This window comes from Taudactylus pleione, unplaced genomic scaffold (genome assembly GCF_031769625.1).
Source record: "Taudactylus pleione unplaced genomic scaffold, aTauple2 ptg000021l, whole genome shotgun sequence".
In the NCBI taxonomy this organism is placed as follows: Eukaryota; Metazoa; Chordata; class Amphibia; order Anura; family Myobatrachidae; genus Taudactylus; species Taudactylus pleione.
In genome coordinates, this window is record NW_028284423.1 from 11,860,588 (window position 1) to 11,882,966 (window position 22,379).

General features: G+C 42.9%; 1 protein-coding gene across 4 annotated transcripts in view; it reads right to left on the reverse strand.

Moving 5' to 3' along the window:
• Positions 1-22,379, reverse strand: part of NEK1 (NIMA related kinase 1) — a 154,360-nt gene that overhangs the window by 69,747 nt on the left and 62,234 nt on the right. For all 4 annotated transcript variants that reach the window (XM_088448453.1, XM_088448454.1, XM_088448452.1 and 1 more), the window contains 4 exons: positions 19,501-19,596; positions 9,348-9,521; positions 7,164-7,229; positions 431-692 (listed from right to left, as the gene is read on the reverse strand). In XM_088448453.1, the coding sequence (XP_088304579.1) occupies positions 431-692; positions 7,164-7,229; positions 9,348-9,521; positions 19,501-19,596 (598 nt within the window). The remainder of the gene's footprint in view (positions 1-430; positions 693-7,163; positions 7,230-9,347; positions 9,522-19,500; positions 19,597-22,379) is intronic.

A 22,379-nucleotide genomic window follows, 5' to 3' on the forward strand; every position in this document is an offset into this window, starting at 1 on the left:
TCCTGCATCTGGTAAAAGCAGCCACCTGGCAACTTTTACTTATTGGTTTATTTATTGAGAGTGATTGAATGCACTTTATCCCAGATATTGTACAACAGTATTTTAAAAGTTATGTACTTTCCGGTCTTTTAAATGTATTAAATTTGCATATTTTACCATGACCTTTAAATGTGGTTTTATATGGTGTAATATGGCTATATACAGAAATGGCATGGACGTCACTGACTGAATTTTTGCATAAATTTGAGTATTTCCTGAGCTCTATCTTACCCCTGAAGGGTAGCGCCTAAGATTAAACTTTTACATTTTATGTGCTAATGTATATTGTGATAAATATTCCATTGTGATTAAAAGAGAACAGATAACGGGGATATTGAGACATATTGCTCAATGTTTTTGCAAACCCAAATTCATGCAAGTGTGTACTTACTGTCAGCTGGACATAAAGTCATGTCATCTATAAGAGTCAGCTGTGAGAGGGGAATTACAGCCGGCTCTTCAGCTTTCCATTTCCTTCTGTCAGCACCTGCAGCTTCCCTGCTCTGTTCCTGCTCCTCAGCACCACCTACAGCAGCCTTCTCCTCAGCACCACCTACAGCAGCCTTCTCCACAGTGTCCTCATTCGCAGATACAACTTCTTCCTGAGTTTTAAGATTCTGGTTTAATCTTCTGAGTATTTGACGCTTTTCATTCTAAAATAAATCAAAAAACTACGCAATTAATAGGACTACAAGTTCTTACATTGAAAAACATTCTTCATTCACCTATTAAAGAGTTCTGTATATTGATGGGAGCTTAATACAAACAGACATTAAACAGAAGGTAAAGATTACCCAAACCAGATGATCTTACAATCTAAGAGATGTAGGGAACTATTGATACAAAAGGTATTGGAATAACAATTGTAGCTGTTGATGGGTAAAGTGTGAGTGGCTATTTCAAAACTTGAAGAATTATCAGCTACAAATATTAAAGCTGCCATCGGCGACTGGCATTTCTGTGGAGCTATTGATGGAGTGGTATGGTTGGAAAGAGGGGAGAACATAGAAGATGGAGACATGAAATATGAAATAGTCATTGAATAACATGACAACAACAATGACCATCCATAATCCTATTCTGCTTCTGGAGAAGGTTTTCATTTTTTGGTCCATTGTACTTTCAAGGTTAAGCTGCTGCTGTTTTTCTATGGTGGCATAACTGTTGATCACAAAACCATCTCACTTCTTCTCCTTGTTGGTCAGAATTGTGGTGACAGCTAATGTCACCAAGGGGGCTCTGGACATCACTAATGGAGGAACAGAGAATTTAAGCTCTTGTGGACGTGGTCCTCCCCACCTTGTCTGTATCTGTCTATCAGTATCTGTGCTAGCTGTAGTTGCTAGAATGTCCCCCTTACCCGTCTGTCATTACCCAGTCCTGTTTTATTACTGTAGTATTAGTGTTTTAATCCCAGTTGTAAAGCCCAACAGAATATGCTGAGCCTAGATAAGTAACGGTTAATAAATAAATGTCTCTTGTATACATAGGAGAGAGATGGATTAAGAGATGTGCTCGTCTTTTACTCAATAGATTACACAGGACCAAGCTGTGCTTAACTTTTAAAAAATAAAGACACATGAAAATACTCTTAAATTACACCAGATCCATAAAGAAAAGGAGACTAATTAGTCATAGATGATCCATAATTTAAGTGTATAGGTGGAGTTGATGATCTCCACTCACCTAGTAACCAATAAATGCGTTCCCTGAAAGGTATCTTTATGTATTAAAGATGATAATCAGATAAGCTTCTTTCCATAGGAGAAATACCACAATTGGAACCACGCTCACCTTAATTCAGATATAGATGTTCCTAGAAAGGTTTCTTTAGACTTCAGTATGAAGAAAGTTCACCATACACATGGGTATCCTTTTATGTAAATTTATTCCAAAAAGTCTTTAAAAACAATATAAAAATTCCAGCATGATAAAAAACAGAAAAGAGGGATTTGAAAATTCTAGAGGAAGAAATAGAAGTATATAAGACTCTAGTTAATCCTTTTTTAAATTCAAAGGATTATAAAGAATTTGAAGAAAAAAGTGTGTGGAGATTAGAGAAAATTGAAAGGGACTTAAAAACAAAAAAGAAAAAGAAATACTTAAGACATAAGAATGATTACAAAATGGGTAGACAACATCTCATTACTAAAATGGAGATACGTTTTGGGAGAGAGATAGAGATTAATAGTAATGAGTTAGATGAGCACAGTAATGATAACAGAATACATACCCCTAAATATATGGGTGGCATAAGAAATCATCATGAAGAATTTAGGACAGTTGTTGGGGCCCATAGAAGACAGGGAGAAAGAAGAATACCTCCCTCTGAAAATGGTTTTAGAGGAAATATTAGGACAAATAGTCGGTATAATCAAGGTGATCGTAGCGTGAGGAGAACAGAGATAGGATCCAAAAGGGATTTCAGTCCAAGAAATCTGTATACATATAGGAACCCCACTAGGAGTAGAAATGAGGGTATGAATTATACGGATCAATGGAGAGGTAAACATAGATATGATGTTCTAGAACAAGAGGATTGTTTTTTAGAATTGAGCCTGAAACCCCAATACAATCGATAAATAAGAAGAGGGGGAAAAGGGGGGCACTAAAAAACCATCCAGGAAGAGGAAGGTTAATAATCATGGACAGGAAAACATTGTGAGTCCTAAGGTAAAGGACATCAATACTGATAAATTGGCTGATGAGAAGCACAGTATAACTAAAGTGTAGAACTTAAGTCAATATCAACTATCTGAGCATGAACAGAAGGGTGTTAGAGAGAGGTCTGAAGTTTGCTCCATCCAGCAGGTTGAATGACTTTGATGAGTATGTGGACCATAATACGTTCAGAAGAAGGCTGACTCTTAAAAGGTATTTTAATGATGGTTCCATGGTTAATTCAGACACAATAAATGATAATTTTTCCGTATTTAAGAAAAAGTCTACATTTTACCCCACCCACAAAAAGGGTTGTTTTATTGAATCCTTTGAACGTTTAGTGAAGGATGATTTAGCGAAGGCTGTATTTAAACCAATTAAAAAAATTAATATGACAAAAGAGGAAAGAAATGCTATAAAGACCCTTAGAGATAATAAACAGATAGTGATTAAACCCGCCAACAAAGGGGGAAGTGTAGTGATTTTGGATGTAGAAGAATATAATGCAGAAATTATTAGACAATTAACGGATAGCTCCACTTATAAGAAATTAAGAGGTAATCCCACGAATATGATTAACCAAAAATTGGAAGTGTTTCTGAAATTATACACATCAAAGAATATCATTACAGAGACTGTTCAGGAATATATAAAAATAGATACGCCCTCCATACCGATGGTATACATTTTACCTAAAATACACAAAAATAAGGAAAAACCTCCAGGTCGACCTATTGTAGCCGGAACATGTTCTGTATTGTCTAATATTTCCCACTATATAGATCACCTTCTCCAACCGATGGTACAGAAAACACTTTCGTATTTGAAAGATACAGTATCCATCATTAGAGAACTTGTGGATATAGAATGGAAAGCGGGATATATATTGGTAACTGCGGACGTTACGTCCCTATATACCGTTATTGACCATGAATTACGTTTACAAGCTGTTGAATTTTTTTTGGATGGGGAAAATGTATCGGAAGATTATAAGAAATTTGTAGTGGGAGGAATTAATATGATTCCACATAATAACTTTTTTTGGTATGACGAAACATTTTATCTGCAGTTAAAAGGTACGGCAATGGGCACCGGGCTGGCACCAAGCAACGCCCATTTATTTATGGCGTGGTGGGAGACACACTCTGTGTGGAGTAGTCATCCTTTAAGTGCCAGCCTGGTGACCTGGCGTCGTTACATTGATGACATCTTCTTTGTCTGGAGTGGTGATCAAGCTTCGCTTGAATCATTTTGTGAATGCCTTAATAATAATATGTAGAATATCCATCTTACGTTTACCAGTGTTATAAGGAAGGTAGATTTCCTTGATCTTACGATCTATGTAGATGGCGAACAGTTAAAAACTATGAATTATGTTAAACCTACTGACTGTAATTCATTTATTAAGTTTGATAGTAACCACCACGCCAATTGGTTGAAAAGTATCCCCAGCAGTCAGTTTCAACGTATAAGGCGTAACTGTACAGAGATAGAAGTGTACAAACAACAATCAGAAACATTGAAAAAGCATTTCATATCTTAGGGTTACAAAAGCGACTTAGTGGATACAGCTAGAAGAAAAGGTGAGGATTTGGATAGGAAGGCAGCCATCTTTAAAACCCAAAAACAAAAGAGTACAACGAGAAAAAAGGGTATTCCCTTTATCACGCAGTATAATAATCAACATAAGGAGCTTGAAGCAATCATTAATAAACATTGGAAGATTTTAATGAATGATCCTCTTTTAGAACAGTATATAGAAACACGACCTAGTTTCGTATATAGAAAAGCTCACAATATTAAAGATTACATAGTGAGAAGCGCTATTAGTACTCCAATGAATATGACTAATATCAAATCTAAGGGGTTCTACAGATGTGGAACATGTAAAGGTAATGAGAGTAAAATTGCGCAATTTTATATCCACCCAGACTAATAAAACCTTTATGATTGCTGATTTTATTACGTGCAATTCCAAGTATTGTATATATCTTTTGGAATGCTCGTGTGGGAGTCAGTATGTGGGTAAAACCACTAGAATGATTAAAGAAAGACTTGCAGAGCATGTGAGAAATATTAAAAAGGGATTAGAAACTCATAAATGTGTCCCTCCATTTTAAAAATACACATGCCTGCAATGTTAACAATATAGTGTCTTTCCGTGGTATTAGGCTTATTAAACCTAATTGGAGAATAAACGAGAGAGATATTAGGCTGGCACAAGGAGAGATGAAAATGATATATTTATTTAAAACATTAACACCAAGAGGGCTTGATGTTGATTTTGAAACTAAATGGTTTTTATGAATTTATTAACTCTATAGGGTATTTATTTTGCCTAGTGGATCTGCCGTCTGTTCTATTCTCTTTATTAAATATCTTTTTACTATCTTTTTAATTATTTATATTGTATGTTGATTATAAGATTAGAGGTTAAGTATACTGCATGTTCTAGACCCATCACTAATGGCTGTTGGAAAATATATATATATATATATATATATATATATATATATATATATATATATATATATATATATATAGGATTTGATCACTCTAGCTGGGTATTTTTAATTATTTTTGCTTTTAATTTATTTGGCTGCATATATACTGTTTATTAAGTCAGTTTATCATGTATGGTTTTACTAATTGTTTTTTATTATTTGTATATTCCTATCGTTGACGATTGAGCTGCTGCTATTATTAATTGAAATTGACCAACCCAAAATGGCCGCTGAAATAAAGGCTAGAGGCAAAACACTACCCTATGTTTAAGACCCACCCAAAATGGGCGCCAGCAATGATGGAAGCCGATACTGCATCGGCAGGATGGTCTGAGCGCTCCACAGATCGGAAGCAGTAGCCGCATTACACACAGGATGCGGAAGAGGATATCACGTGACACGCCGAATGCATCCCGGCAATATGTGCCGATAAAGACCAGCTGGGGGTGATTGTTTGTGCCGCGCGTACGACCACCACGTGTGGTGTCTATGAAAGTATGGACTGGAATTATGATTGTTTCTGGTATAACTATATGTAATTTCATGTGTGTCGTATTACATTTCTATTTAGATAAGTAATATCTGGAAGTAAACATATGGCAGATGGGGATTTAGCGACATCTATTTAAGCTGAAGGAAGGATTCATATATTTATTTTCCATGTTTTATTAGCTGATTTTAACCGAGCCCCTTTTTTTAAGGATAGGGTATAAATATGTTTTTGTGAGATAACCCCCATACACCCTGAGGAAGGACCTGAGAGGTCGGAAACGCGTTGGTGCTAAAGAAGTAAGGGGGAACACTACACCATTTGGAGGTTTTTTCATATATTGTCCACACTTATATGGTCCAGTCATTCGCTTTTGTGACTCATTCCGGGTGGGATACAGATGCATGACTGAGAAACTACCCCTGTGGGCTGATAGTGGTTTAACCTAAGGAACTTTTCTGTTTTTTATCATGCTGGAATTTTTATATTGTTTTTAAAGACTTTTTGGAATAAATTTACATAAAAGGATACCCATGTGTATGGTGAACTTTCTTCATACTGAAGTCTAAAGAAACAATTCTAGGAACGTCTATATCTGAATTAAGGTGAGCGTGGTTCCAATTGTGGTATTTCTCCTATGGAAAGGAGCTTATCTGATTTTCATCTTTAATACATAAAGATACCTTTCAGGGAACGCATTTATTGGTTACTAGGTGAGTGGAGATCATCACCTCCACCTATACACTTAAATTATGGATCATCTATGACTAATTAGTCTCCTTTTCTTTATGGGTCTGGTGTAATTAAGAGCCACATCTAGACGTGATCCCTTCAAAAGGACAGCGCCAGTGGAATCGCTCATTTTTCTTTTTCTGTGTATCTGAAGGTGTGGTGCTCCAGAGCGTGAACTAGGCTGCAGTCCAGGAGCGCAGGAGATTTGATCAAAAATTGTTTTGTTACATGAAAATACTGGCTTTTGCTCTTCAGATCTCAATATATGCCAGAGCCAATAACAAATATACTATAAGCCAAATGATTACACCTACTGTGCCAAGCTTGACCCAAAAGGGACAAGCATGGTATGATGCATTTAGTTTAAAAAATAATTTTCCCATTCAACTCCCCAAAAACAAAACCAATGTTTGAGAAGAAAACAATATTCCCATTTTGTAGTGCAGACATCTATAAGCTATAACTGATCCTGCTGATAGCAGACACTTCAAGATGAAGCACCACAGGAGAGACTGGATTACTGAAGCATAATACAGTAGAAATAGCACCATTAAAAGTTTCTAACAAAAATCAGAATGAATAATAAAAAACATTCTAAAAATACAGTATCAAGTGACTTTGTAAGTCTGAGAAATAGCTAAACAAGAAATATTAAAGGATGGGATGAAAAACAATTAGGAGAAAAAGCGTATTTCATTAAACTATGACAGTAACCCTTGAAGATAAAACACACTGACTTGGATTAGGTTTTCTGTTTTTTTGGGGTCCTCGGCAGTGTCCCTGATTTCTGCCACTTCTTCAACCTTTTAACAAGAGAACAAAAATAAAGAGACAAAATAAACACAGAGCAGATGTAAAAAAAAAATAAAAAAGGAAAGTTCAGTGCGCCTCAGTTGGTGATAGCCAGTGTCACAAGGCTGCTAGCTAGGGGTCAAACCCATCCCCTTTATGGCAAAAACTGTCTAACAAACATCTGTTAAGATAGCGCCTATTCCTGAACCAGTGCAATTCCAGTGTTCAGGAATTAGTGCTATCTTACCAGATCTAAAAACATTTGTAGATGATGCGTACCACGTCATTTATACCACATAGGTCAGAGATGGGGAACCTCAGGCCCGGGGGCCATATAACGCCCAAGGAATCATTTGGTCTGGCCCTTGGAGCTTTTTTTCTGCCAGCCTCATCTGGTTAGCAGGGTGCCTAAAGTGGCACCCTGCAGCCAGAATCTATGCAGCAGTGCCAGCTGGAGCGTCTTTAGGATGCTTCAGACGGTCACACCGCTGCCCTTACAGCTCCTCAGGATTCTGCGGCATTGCTGTAATCACTGGCTATTGTGGCCCGCCCCCGTATGACATCACACAGAGAAGCGTGGCCTGCACCTAGCAAGCAAATAATGTTAAATATGGCAGAAAAAAGGTTCCCCACCCCTGACATAGGTTGTCACTTGATTATTACCTGTTCTCCCACCCATGTTCTCAGTGTTAGCTATGTTATTAGACAACTGTTTTCTTTGGTAGAAAAACACTGTTCCTACAGTGTGACAGGAATCTACTAATAAATCCCAGATTTCTAGGACTCGTATCATTAATTTAAGATATGTATATGTTATGATACGTGGGGATCAATTACTTACACAAAGCAACCAGTTTGTTCCTACCATTATGTTTTGGCTACACAAAAATTTACATGCATACTAACTAATTGCAACCTATTATTTACATGGAAAATATCAGGTGTTAATGTGCAGGGGAAATATTTTAATTACTTCTTAGGCCCGTATTCAATTTGGAGCGAAAGGTCTGTTGCCGGACTTTTCGCCGTCATCGTGGGTTTTGGGTGCGAAAAAGTATCGCACTCGTCCCCGCTTATCCCTGTATTCAATTTGGAATCGGCGAAAATGGGACCCGGCGAAAGTGAAATCGACTAAAAGTTCTGTCAGTTTTGGGGAAATCAGCCTGACACCCCCCCCAAAAGATGCTCTGACATGGGGGATCACTATGGGTACCCCAAAATAGCCCTGCTGAACGTATTTGTGGTTTTTAAATGGTCTCAATAGGCGCTATTTTGCGTCTTCCAGCAAGTGGTGAAGAATAGCATTTTGTAATTTTGTGGAGAAAATAAGTATTCCCAGCAAATTTGGGGTACATGAAAATGGGTGCAAGTATATTTTAAAGTTGCTAAAGTAAAGCATTAAAAAGCGCCAAAAACGCACCTTCAGCAAACACCTGCAATAAAAAAATACACCTCCCCCATACTTGCAGACCCCCCCTAAATGCTATTTCGCTAGCTTTTGAATTTGTACCCCCCACTTAGGAAAAAGGGGCAAACAAAAAATCAAAGTGCTTTTTTGGGGTGTCCTTTGTGGGGTTTTTTTGCGTTTTTGACACAGTTAGTGTCGGGGGAGGGGGCATGTCCAAAGGGTGCAGGGTGGTTCTTGCAACGTTGCACCCCAAAAACCCAATTCTGCACTTTTTTCCACCAGGTGTTCATAGGTGAAACTTTTTCGCCTATTACTTTGCATTATCGCACCGGCGAAAAGACACGAATTGAATACGGGGATGAATTCAATCGTCGAAAATGACGTCATCGGCGAAAAAGTTTTGCTGAAAATGACATTTTGCTTCTAATTGAATACGGCCCTTAGGACACCTATCATTATGATTGTCTCCAGCAGTTTAATAGTCTGTCTCAAAAGGCAAAACGCATTATTAACAAAGCACTCCTTTGCCATGTGCTTAACCAGACTGGCCAACAGACTTATGACAGACGAATCATGAACTGTTGTGGCCTATTGAGACTGCCAATAAATAATAATGGCCACATAAAAGAAAGTTTTACACTCAAACATAGTATAATGAAAACTAAGCCCGCATTAGCCTGTCTTGTTAAATTGCTACCCATGTCCCACATTTAAAACCTACAGCTCCCACGTTCTTCAGTGCAGAGGTCATAGAGATGGAAGGTGTGCTTGGTTTTGCATGGGGATGTCCTCTGACTGGGGATCCCCCAATATCTGCATGTATTGCATGACTGGGGGAGCCAGGAGCTGTTCCTGCCACATTTAAAGGCACATTTTTCACACCTCGGGCTGCCAGCTGAAAAACAAACACAAAAAAGAAAAGAATAGTTAAAACCTGAAACAATGAAATAAAATTCTTAAAATGGTTGTTTCTGTTTACACCTATTTCGGCTGTTATTACACAATATCCTATCAAATACATGTTTTATTATCCCAAAACTGCACTTAATAATGCAGTTATTTTTCTATCATAGACAGAGTGGTGATGAAAGTGGCCACTGTGTTATCGTGCAGGATATACAATAGAGCAGCGTTTTTCAACCGCTGTGCCACGGCCAGTTAATTGTGCCACAGCGCTGTCAGAGGCGGCGATCAGAATACAGTACTACGGGCCGTTGAGCTCTTCTCGGAAGCTCAGGCATGGCCAGGCCGTGACCTATGTAGACGCGGCAGCCTGACATCACAGGTAACGCACACCGCTTTGGCCGCCAGCATGCTGCGGACAACTCTGCACTGTGTCAGCCGCTGAAGGACAGGTAAGTGCAAAAGAAAAATAATTTTATATTTATTTTTTATGTGGGAGCCAGTGTTTAATTGTTGTTTTTGACATTACATTGAACATAAATGCTGAGAGGTGCAATAATTTGTACCTACCATGATTTCTAGTCCTGAAATGATAGTCTCCAAATGTGTAAAATAGCAATCAACAAATTTTTGTAAAATCTAGGATTCAGTTTAAAAGTTTAGAATCCAGGCCAACGACCATTACACATACCCCTTCAATGCCCCTCCAATCTCTCCACAAGCAATCAAACCACTACAGATGCCATTTAAACGTTAATCCGACCCTGCCACATAACACACATAACCGTCCCTGGCCCCCAATTAATTGTATGCCACACAGCTGGGCCCCCAATACATAGTATACCACAGAGCAGGAGTCCCCTTATACATAGTATGCCACACAGTAGTGACCCTAATTCATAGTATTCCACACAGTAGTTCCTCGAACCAATAATAATAATATTATAGGGGGAAGACGTTAAAATAAGCATGGTTTGGTTGTCAAATGGGCTGGATGGAATAAGACTGTGCTACATATCACACTGTGTATAATTTATATACACTGCTGGCTAAAACGCAAAATCTTGGAATAGCTTCTTAAGGTGGATACACACTCGGGTGACATATCTAATGATTGTTAAGTGCATACACACTTACCAATCGTTCTGCCGATATGACTGCGCTGCCATCACAACTGGACGGGTATTTAAACTGCCCGCCCAGTTGAGATGGCAGTCACCGGCGGATCTCTGCAGCAAGTGTACAGGTAATCGGTCGGACACACGCTGACGTGCAGATATATCTGCAAGATACTTGATACAAGATGCTGCAGGACAGATGCGATATGTCTGAACGACGTATCGAATGTACACACCCGCCAATGCACTACAGATATATCGCCTGTTCAATGGAACGGGCAATATATCTGTCAATGGGGTTGGGTACGGGATGTCGACAAACATGACAGATGGTCAGAATGCAGACACCAGAATCCCGACTGGTTTGCAGTACTGACACCTGCAGGTAAGTTCTCTAACCCTTCCTCTAACCCTCCTGCAGCCTAACCCTACAGCCCCCCCCAGCAGCCTAACCCTAACCCATTCCTAACCCTAATACTTACAGTTGGGTTGTCAGCAGTGGGGATACTGGTGGCAGCAGTCTGAGCGACCATCGGGATGCCAACTACATCCCCCTATCAGTGTGTACCCAGCTTTACTCTCAGAGAGTCCATGGATTACTGATGGATGCTGCACCTGACAGTCCAGGAACAGCACTATTGAATGGCATCCCGTTTCATCCCCGAACCTCTCTGATGACACCAGACAAGCTAACTACGCCCTCGATTAAGCTACATAATCAGGCCAGGACCAACAGCTCTGCCCCTCTGTCCCCATCGCCCCACGCTCATCATCTCACCAGCCACTCCAATGGGACCACGCTCTAGTTGCCGGAGCACTGGTTTGTCCTCTTAACACACAGCAAGGACTCAGCCGCTGGTGGAGCACGGGTGCAACAGGCAAGCTCCCCCCGTACTGCAGGGAGCCAGTATGCAGCGGCAAATGCCAGTATGCAGCAATGGCTTTCTTCGGCGGGGGAAGGCTCAGTGTTGGTCCAGTGCTCCGCTCCCTCACTGGACCTCCAGGGACAAAAGTCCCTGTAGCCAGCCATGGGGGAGGAACCTTTACCCGGTTCACTCCTCCACCAAACGAGAGAGGAGCCTGCTGCTCTGGATCTAATTAGATCCAGTCAGCGGCAGTGTCTACGTGGGACTGTGGGAGTGATGACGGCGTGGACTTGAGCGGTGCCCAGCGGCCTTTGTGAAGAAAGGTAAGTGGGGCCTGTTCTATACTGGGAGGGGCACAACATGAGGGGCACAACATAAGGGGCACTACTGGGGATATTACTGGGGCACTGCATAATGGGCACTACTGGAAGCACTGCATAAGGGGCACTACAAGGGACATCACTGGGGGCACTACATAAAGGGCACAACTTCAGGGGGCATTGCATAAGGGGTTCTAATACAGGAGGGGGGGATTGCATAAGGGGCACTACTGCAGGGGCACTGCATTGGTTTTTATTAATAATAAACCTTTCAAAATTGCATAGAAGACTTTTTTTGTTGAGGCCCACAGACTCTTAGACCTTGAATATTTGGCCCGGATGGTATTTTGAGTTTGACATGCCTGAGCAAGATGATCTCCTGGCGAAAGCAAGAGCTCGACCTAATGAGCGTTTTCAGGTCTTCAAGTGCATCTTGACATTTTATCCCCATCCTTCTGCATACCGAGCAAAGTGGGAATCGCCTCTCCCAGTGAATGCTCCTATTCCTAATGTGACCTCTCTTAAGGACACCACAGATAAGTAAAGTCTTAATTTTCCTAAGTCAAAATTTTAAACTGCTGGCCTCTCTCTAACTAACCCTCCCTTAGTGGTGCCTAACCCTAACCCCCCCCCCGGTGGTGTCTAACTAACACCCCCTGCCCGTACCCTAAATCTAACCCTTTCGAGGGGGGGGGCCTGACCCCAACCTCCCCCCTGGGGTGCCTAAGCCTAACCCCCTCCCTGTAGCCTAACCCGAACCCTCCCCGGGGGGTGCCTAACCCTAATCTCCCGATGGGGCCCCTAAAATTAACCCTCCCCTTCCCCCGCGGCTAACAGCTTAAAGGGCCCCGTTTACCTTCGTTCGGGATGCCGGCTGACAGGATTTCGTCGTCGGGCTAAAGATAGGCGTCAGGATTTCGACACCCATCTTTAGTCCAGAGTCGGGATTCCGACGGCGGGCATTCCGTCTAAAGCCTTTAGGGGTATATTTACTAAAGTGAGAGTTTTTAGAAATGGAGATGTTGCCCATAGAAACCAATCAGATTCTATTTAACATTTAACTATTTAACTAGCACCTTCTAGAAGATAATAGCTAGAATCTGGTTGGTTGCTATAGGCAACATCTCCATTTGTAAAAACTCTCACTTTAGTAAATTTACTCCCTAGAGCAGAGGTTCCCAAACTACGCCATTATGGTCCAAGTTTTAAGGATCTCTTTAGCACAGGTGACTTAATTAGTACCTCAGTCAACCATGAATATACTTAAAACCTGGACTGTAATGGCAGAGTTTGGGAACCTCTGCCCTAAAGAAAGGCTTAAGGTCGGGAACCCAAAGCTCAGACTTACTGCCATTGGTTTACACTATCCGGGAAGTGGCCTCTTACTTGTGAGAAGCGGCTATTGATTCTAGCACCCTCTCTTCTATAGTTTCGACCTCTAAGGTTGCCGCTATGCGCGCTCTCCGGCTTTGCAAAATCGGAGTCTTAGAAGGCCCTGGAATGTCTTCCCTTTAATGGAGACATTCTATTCGGTAATGAATTGGATAAGATCACTGCGACAATAGACTACCTTACTCCCTTGACCGAAAGGTCAGCCACCCTCAAGAACCCAGGGTGCCTCTTCCAGGGGTAGTAAGTCCAAGGCAAGACAGGCCCTGGCTATGCCGCCATCAAACACTGTAGCCCACAGATAAACCAACAGCATGAATTGGGTGTCCCCAGGGTGGAAGGCAGTCTTCTACTTCTCCAAGGTCTGGCTGCGATCGTCATCCGACTTGTGGGTGCAAAATATATTGTTGCAGGATTACACTTTGGATTTTGAAGAGCCCACTCCAAACCAGTACTTCTCGATAGGACTTCCGGTCGACCTCGCCAAAGCAGAAGCCTTACAGGAGAACTCTTCTGACCTCTGGGTTATCATCCCGATCCCACCTCTTCAAAGAGGGTCTGGTTTTTACACCAACCTATTCCTTGTTCAGCAACCGGACATCTCTTTCTACCCCATCCTCAACTTAAAGTCTCTAAACATATTTCTCAGAGTTCTCAGGTTCAGGATAGAGTCATTCTGGCTTTGAAACCGGGGGATTCCATGGCTTCTCTGGATATCAGGAACTCCTACTTACATATTCCCTTTCAGGAGGACCATTAGCGGGTTCCTTTGTTTTGCAGTTCGTTCCGATCATTTCCAGTTTCGAGCCTTGCCTTTTCAACTGCTACCTGTGGTTTCACGGAAGTCATGTCGATAATTACAGTCAACCTACCTCATCGAGGGATCAGGATTATCCCTTACCTGGACAAACTATTACTGGTGGTTCAGTTCCGGACTGTCCTTCAGGAACATCTCCTCCAGAGTTTCTTCCCAGGGACAAGATTGTGTCCTTACAGATCATGGTACTGTCGTTACTCAAGGCACATTGCGTGTCAGTCTACCAAGGTATGGTGAAATACGCCCAGTTTCACTCCAGGTCTCTCCAGTCCAAACGTCTTTCAGAGTGGAACTGCTCCCACCTTTTTCTGTGGTCCCAGCTTCTCTCCTTGCACTAGAAAGTTTGGCACTCACTGCTGTGGTGGCTTCAGTTCTCCCACCTGGACAAAGGATGTATTTTCCCGATTTAGGGATGGTTCCTCCTCATGACAGATGCGTGCCTCAGAGGATGGGGCATCATGACATCTTAACACATCATCCAGGGTCGATGGGTGGTCCGGGACACCCTACTGCCGATCTGCATTCTGGGGCTCTAGACAGTCTACCCAGCTCTTTGCAGTCGATGGCAATTCTTTAGGGCAGGGCAGTAAAAGCGCAGTCAGACAACGTGACCGAAGCCGCATATATCAACCATCACTGAAGCCCATGTGCCATGCGAGAAGTCGGCAGGATTCTTTGTTGGGCAGAACGTTTCATCCCCACTCTCTCGATAGTTTACAATCCGGGGGTCCAGAAATTGGGAGGCAGGCTATCCACCAGAAATTATGATTCTTTCTGCTGAAAAAGGGGGAGCAACAGTGGATTCTATACAGCCAGAGCATCAGTATCACCATACATTACTGCACACTATGTGACAGTGATGCTAAAATGCAGGTGTCTTGTGATCCACTGCTACATCCGTGGATACAGCATTGGATGACTCAGCGTGATCATCAGTCATCTGAGTAACCTCCAGCATGCCCCCATTTTCTGGGACGCCGCCCCCAAATGGCCAAAGCCTGCTAATCCGGCTGCAGCGACCAGATCTTGCGCATGGGTTTACATACAACTGTGAAATAGGCCATATAAAAGGAAACAATACCATGAAAATCTCTATGGGAATCGAAAGGGTGAGATCCTGTTCTGCCTGGAAAATAGTATGCTTTAAATGCAGCAAGTAAAATAATGTTAACTGTTTATTAGGTCTTGTGGCATAAAAAACAAAACATAAATTTTTATATTTTGCATGGGGAGGAAGGTTACAGTCTTTCAAGAGACCAGACACATTACCGAAATGTTTTCCGGATATGTAGTGCTATCAGGACATAATGCATTACAAACTAAATCAAGTCTGCCTATGCTCAGAAGGCATTATCCAAGCCAAGGAAATATGAAATGTTCTCAAGAAGAGCATTAGCTACTAAGGTGCTTGCAGCAAGAACATCACAAGTAACTGCAGCTACAACTAATGCACTTACATCCAACTTTGAATCACCCCCAAAGCCCTCATAGCTGCCTGGTCAACAGGAATATTTTTCTGTACTTACGTAATCTTTAACATTGGAGCAGATGTATGAACCTCTGGGAAGTGATAAACGACCAATCAGCTCCCAACTGTCATTTTTCAAACATCAAACAGCCTGTTACATGACAGTTGGGAGCTGAGTGATTGGTCGTTTATCACATCTGCCTCAATGTCCTTATTTCTTCTATGGCGGATTCTTTCAGGCTCACTGCAATTTTGTAGTCTGAGCCACAATGAGCACACTGTATCTCCTCTGGGGGCCTCACCTTCTCCGACACCACCCGGCCTGGGGGTCACCATGGTGGTGGTGGTGTTGGGGTCCTTCTATCCCCTGGTTTCTCATACCAACTCATACCCTCTGAACCATTCCTTACATTCTCTACATTTGAAGTCCATGCTATTCGCCTCTTACAACCAGTACACATCCGAGTAGCTGTCATTTACCGTCCCCCTAGCCCTCCCTCCAAGTTCCTTGACAACTTTGCTTCCTGGCTCCCTCACTTTCTCTCCTCTGACCTTCCCTCCACTAGCCTAGGTGATTTCAATATTCCAATTGATAACCCCATAGAATCCTTACCCTCGCATCTTCATTTGGCCTCTCCCAATGGACCTCCTCAGTCTCCCATGTAAATGGACATTTGCTTGATCTGGTCTTCACTCACCGTTGCAATATTTCTGATTACTCCAATTCCCCATTCCCTCTTTCTGACCAATACCTTCTTTCTTTGAACCTGTCCCTCTCTCCTCCGAGCAACAGTGGAGAAAATCATGCTCTAAAGCAGATTTTTTTTTCCATTTCAAATTTATGCTCTCATCCTACAGTGCTGCCCTTTCCCTCTCTAAACAGTCATATTTCAAGAACCTCATCTCCTCTCAGTCCTCTAATCCACAGCGTCTCTTCAAGACTTTCAACTCCCTCCTTTGTCCACCCCCTCCTCTTCTCCCCTCCTCCTTGCTCTCTGCCCTTGACTTTGCTACCTACTTTACATCTAAAATTGATTCCATACATCAGGACAACATATCCAGCTCTCCACCTCCTCCTATCACAGATCACTACTCCCCATCCACTTTACCAACTCTATCATCCTTCTCCCCTGTATCTGGAGAGAAAGTCACGGCCCTCATCCGGTCCTCTCCCCACTACCACCTCCCCCTTGATCCTATCCCCTCCCGCCTCCTCCACTAAGCCTCTCCTGTTTGCTCCCATCTTGCCCACCTCCTTAACCTCTCCCTCTCATCAGGCACTGATCCTTCTGCATTCAAGCATGCCCTTGTCTCCCCCCTTCTTAAAAAAAATATACCCTTGATCCTAACATTCTCTCTAACTACCGACCCATTTCTCTCCCCCCTTTTGCCTCTAAACTCCTATAGCGTATTGTCTACAACCGCCTTCCCGCTTTTCTTTCCTCCCACTCCCTGCTTGACTCTTTTCAGTCTGGCTTCCATTCTATCCACTCCACTGAAACTGCTCTCAGGAAATTCAGCAACGACCTCCTTGCTGCCAAATAAAGGCCTCTACTCTCTGCTCATTCTCCTTGATCTCTCTGCTGTTTTCGACATTGTGGACTACCCTCTCCTGCTGCAAATCAGTCACTCCCTTGGTCTACGTGACACTACTCTCTCCTGGCTGTCCTCCTACCTCTCTGACCGATCCGTCTCTGTGTCCTCTCATGACACCTCTCCCCCCCACCCCCACAGCATCTTACAGTAGGTGTTTCCCAAGGTTCTGTTCTTGGACCTCTCCTATTCTCTCTCTATACTTCCTCTCTAGGTGAACTCATCAGCTCTTTTGACCGCCATTATCATCTCTATGCTGATGATACTCAAATCTACCTTTCCTCCCCTGATATCTCCCCCTCTCTTCTCACTCGTATCTCCAACTGTCTCTCTCCTATCTCTTCCTGGATGTCCCAGCAATTTCTTAAACTTAATATGTCTAAGACAGTGCTGATAGTCTTCCCACCCTCCCACATAACCTCACTTCCCATGATTTCTTTATCAATTGGTGGCACAACTATCTCATCTAGCCCCAAAGTGCGCTGTCTTGGAGTTATCCTGGAGTTACCCCTCTCCTTCAAACTACATATCCAGAACCTCTTGCAGTCCTGTCATTTCCATCTCAAAAATATTTCCAAGATCAGACCCTATCTCACCCAGGATGCTACTAAAACCCTCATGCTCTCATTGGTCATCTCCAGATTGGACTACTGTAACCTCCTCCTATCTGGCCTCCCCAATTCCCATTTCTCTCCTCTCCAGTCTGTCCTCAATGCTGCTGCTCGGCTCATCTTCCTCTCCAAACGCTCTACATCTGCCTTCCCTCTCCTATAAGCCATCCACTGGCTCCCCTTCCTTTTCAGAACCCAATTTAAGGTTCTCACGCTCGCTTACAAATCCCTCACCCAATCTTCTCCCATTTACATCTCTGATCTCATTCTCCTGTCTGCCCTCTTCGTTAAATTAATGCACACCGCCTTTTATGCCAACCGATTACTTCCTCCCACCGCACTGCTCCCCACCTCTGGACTCTCTCTACCTCTCCCCTCCCCATCAGTCTCTCAGCCTCTCTACAATCATTCAAAAGGGCTCTCAAGACCCACTACTTCATCAAAGCCTTCCAGCTGTCATCCTAACTCACTGCTACATGCTCCTTCCTCCCAGTCAACCCCATCTGTGTCACACCTGTTTGGCTGCCCCTCCCTTTAGAATGTAAGCTCTTACAAGCAGGGCCCTCTACCCTCTTGTGCTTCTCCCTACTTTACTTTCATCTACTTTTTACTCACCACTAGGGCACCTAACACTTGGTTGCTTATGCTCGGCTGCTTATGTGGCTGTTATGGTTGCTAATGTAGATCTGTATATTATCCATGTCCTTGTCCTGAATTGTTTTTTTTTGTTTTGTATTTTTTTTTTAAATTCTGTTTTTTATTGGAAAAAACAAGGTAATACAACTTCCATACAGATGATGGAAAAATAAAATTTTCCCATAACATATCAGGTCTCGGCGCAGCGAGAAAAACTATGAACTTTACTAAACATCGCAATGTACCAATAAAGAGACAATCATAACTATATTGTATTGTTCTGTAAGTTGCTGGTCACCTATTTGTTTATGTACTTTGTAAGGCGCTGCAGAACACTTGTGGGGCAACTATATATATATATATATATATATATATATATATATATATATATATTATAATAGAGTATAATAAAAGTGGAGATTTAGTGGGAGCAGAAATTGAGTATTAAAATAGACCCCGGTAGAGACTAGATGATGTGAAACTAGGCAAAATAGCCAAGTTTAAATGACATTATTAGGGAGGTAAACTGATTTTGGCACAGATACAATATGCATTGAGATGATTATGTAAACCAGAGAGCCAGCACAAATAGAAACAAGTGAGGCGCAAGGTTTATGTATCGACCAAACAGGGAGCCCAGTGATGAATGTCCTGGTTATGTAGCTAGCTCGAACTTGTAGTAAAGAGATTGTGAACTCACATTTGATGATCCAACTTTGTCCATATATAGTTTAAGTTGTTGAAAGAGTGAAGTTAGATTGTTTTCCTTCTGTTTCACTTCGACTTAACGCCGGTATAACGCCAAAATTTGATTTCAAAAGTAAAGCACACTTATGATATTCAGCACTACAGCCTAAAGATGAACCTTACATAGGAGACCTGGCATGGTTAGCAATAAATTAACTTATACAAACAGGCCATACCACTAAGCTCATAACTGGGTCTATACATTTATAAGCTAAATAAAAAATCATCAGATAGAGATACTATACAGTGATATGCAATTTAACATTACTTATAATGTAAATGCTGAGCAAAATGGAAATGATGGTAGGTCTGAATAAACTGTTAGGTATAAAGCAAATGAATACCAAAAGGATTCTGTACTGACCCATATTATCGATAATAGCTTATAAAACAAAATACTGCTTACATGTTCCTCCCAGGCCCGTTTTTCCCTCTCATCAGCTTCCCTTCTCTTCCGCTCCAGCTCCTCTTTTATAACAGCAGCTTGTGCATTAGCTTGGGCCTGCAGGAAAGCAAATTCAAATTGGAGATATTGCATTTGGTCTATGCTTGTCTTCTGATTAATAACAAAGGGAAAAAAATGGGTAGGAAAAAAAATAATAAATAAAAACATATTCCAAAAGTGTTTAAGAGAATGGATTAAGGAAACAGCGCTAAACCAATCATTACCGGATTGTGAAAACCCTCTATTTGCAGTCACACATATAGAGCTAGTATATCTGGAACATCAGCTGCAGATTTTAGAAGCAGATGCACCTGAGAAGCAGAAGACTATTGGCTTGAACGGGAAAAGTGATACGCACAGAATGCAATTTCAGAAACAAAGAATCATAGGTCATGAGGAATAGTGGTTTTAATTAAGGAGTTATACTAAAGGGCAAATCCAATTGGCTGGGAGGTTTTGCCCGCAAAAAATAACGCAGACCTTGCAACTAATTTTGGATTACCACAGGCATGCACGCTCCCGTGCGGGGTATGTGGCCACACTCACTTGTGTTCCGGGGTGCTCTTTTCCCGGCTGCAGCATCCTCCACACACTACTGACAGGGGGTCTCACACACACACACAGGACACACGCTACTGACAGGGGGTCTCACACACACAGGACACACACTACTGACAGGGGGTCTCACACACACACAGGACACACACTACTGACAGGGGGTCTCACACACACACACACAGGACACACGCTACTGACAGGGGGTCTCACACACACACAGGACACACGGTACTGACAGGGGGTCTCACACACACACAGGACACACGATACTGACAGGGGGTCTCACACACACACAGGACACACGGTACTGACAGGGGGTCTCACACACACACAGGACACACGGTACTGACAGGGGGTCTCACACACACACAGGACACACGCTACTGACAGGGGGTCTCACACACACACAGGACACACGCTACTGACAGGGGGTCTCACACACACAAGACACACACTACTGACAGGGGGTCTCACACACACACAGGATACACACTACTGACAGGGGGTCTCACACACACACAGGATACACACTACTGACAGGGGGTCTCACACACACACAGGATACACACTACTGACAGAGGGTCTCACACACACAAGGCACACACTACTGACAGGGAACCTCACACACACACAGGACACACACTACTGACAGGGGGTCTCACACACACACAGGACACACGCTACTGACAGGGGGTCTCACACACACAGGACACACACTACTGACAGGGGGTCTCACACACACAGGACACACACTACTGACAAGGGGTCTCACACACACACAGGACACACGCTACTGACAGGGGGTCTCACACACACACAGGACACACGCTACTGACAGGGGGTCTCACACACACACAGGACACACGCTACTGACAGGGGGTCTCACACACACACACACACACACAGGACACACACTACTGACAGGGGGTCTCACACACACACACACACACAGGACACACACTACTGACAGGGGGTCTCACACACACAAGACACACACTACTGACAGGGGGTCTCACACACACACACTACTGACAGAGGGTCTCACACACACAAGGCACACACTACTGACAGGGAACCTCACACACACACAGGACACACACTACTGACAGGGGGTCTAACACACACACACATTACTGACAGAGAATCACACACAGGACACACACACACACACACACACACACACATACTACTGACAGGGGCTCTCATACCCACAGGACACACACACTACTGTCAGGGGCTCTCATACACACAGGACACACACATACATACTACTGACAGGGGCTCTCATACACACAGGACACACACACACACACACACACACACACACACACACACACATACTACTGACAGGGGCTCTCATACACACAGGACACACACACACATACTACTGACAGGGGCTCTCATACACACTGGACACACACATACTACTGACAAGGGGTATCTCACACATACTACTGACAGGGGCTCTCATACACACAGGACACACACACACACACACACATACTACTGACAGGGGCTCTCATACACACTGGACACACACATACTACTGACAAGGGGTATCTCACACATACTACTGACAGGGGCTCTCACACACAGGACACACACACACACACATACTACTGACAGAGAATCTCACACACATACTACTGACATGGGCTCTCATACACACAGGACACACACACTGCTGACAGGGGCTCTCATACACACAGGACACACACACATACTACTGACAAGGGGCTCTCATACACACAGGACACACAAACACATACTACTGACAGAGAATCTCACACACATACTACTGACAGGGGCTCTCATACACACAGGACACACACACACATACTACTGACAAGGGGTATCTCACACATACTACTGACAGGGGCTCTCATACACACAGGACACACACACACACATACTACTGACAAGGGGTATCTCACACATACTACTGACAGGGGCTCTCATACACACAGGACACACACACTACTGTCAGGGGCTCTCATACACACAGGACACACACACTACTGACAAGGGGTATCTCACATATACTACTGACAGGGGCTCTCATACACACAGGACACACACACTACTGTCAGGGGCTCTCATACACACAGGACACACACACTACTGACAAGGGGTATCTCACATATACTACTGACAGGGGCTCTCATACACACAGAACACACACACACATACTACTGACAGGGGCTCTCATACACACTGGACACACACATACTACTGACAAGGGGTATCTCACACATACTACTGACAGGGGCTCTCATACACAC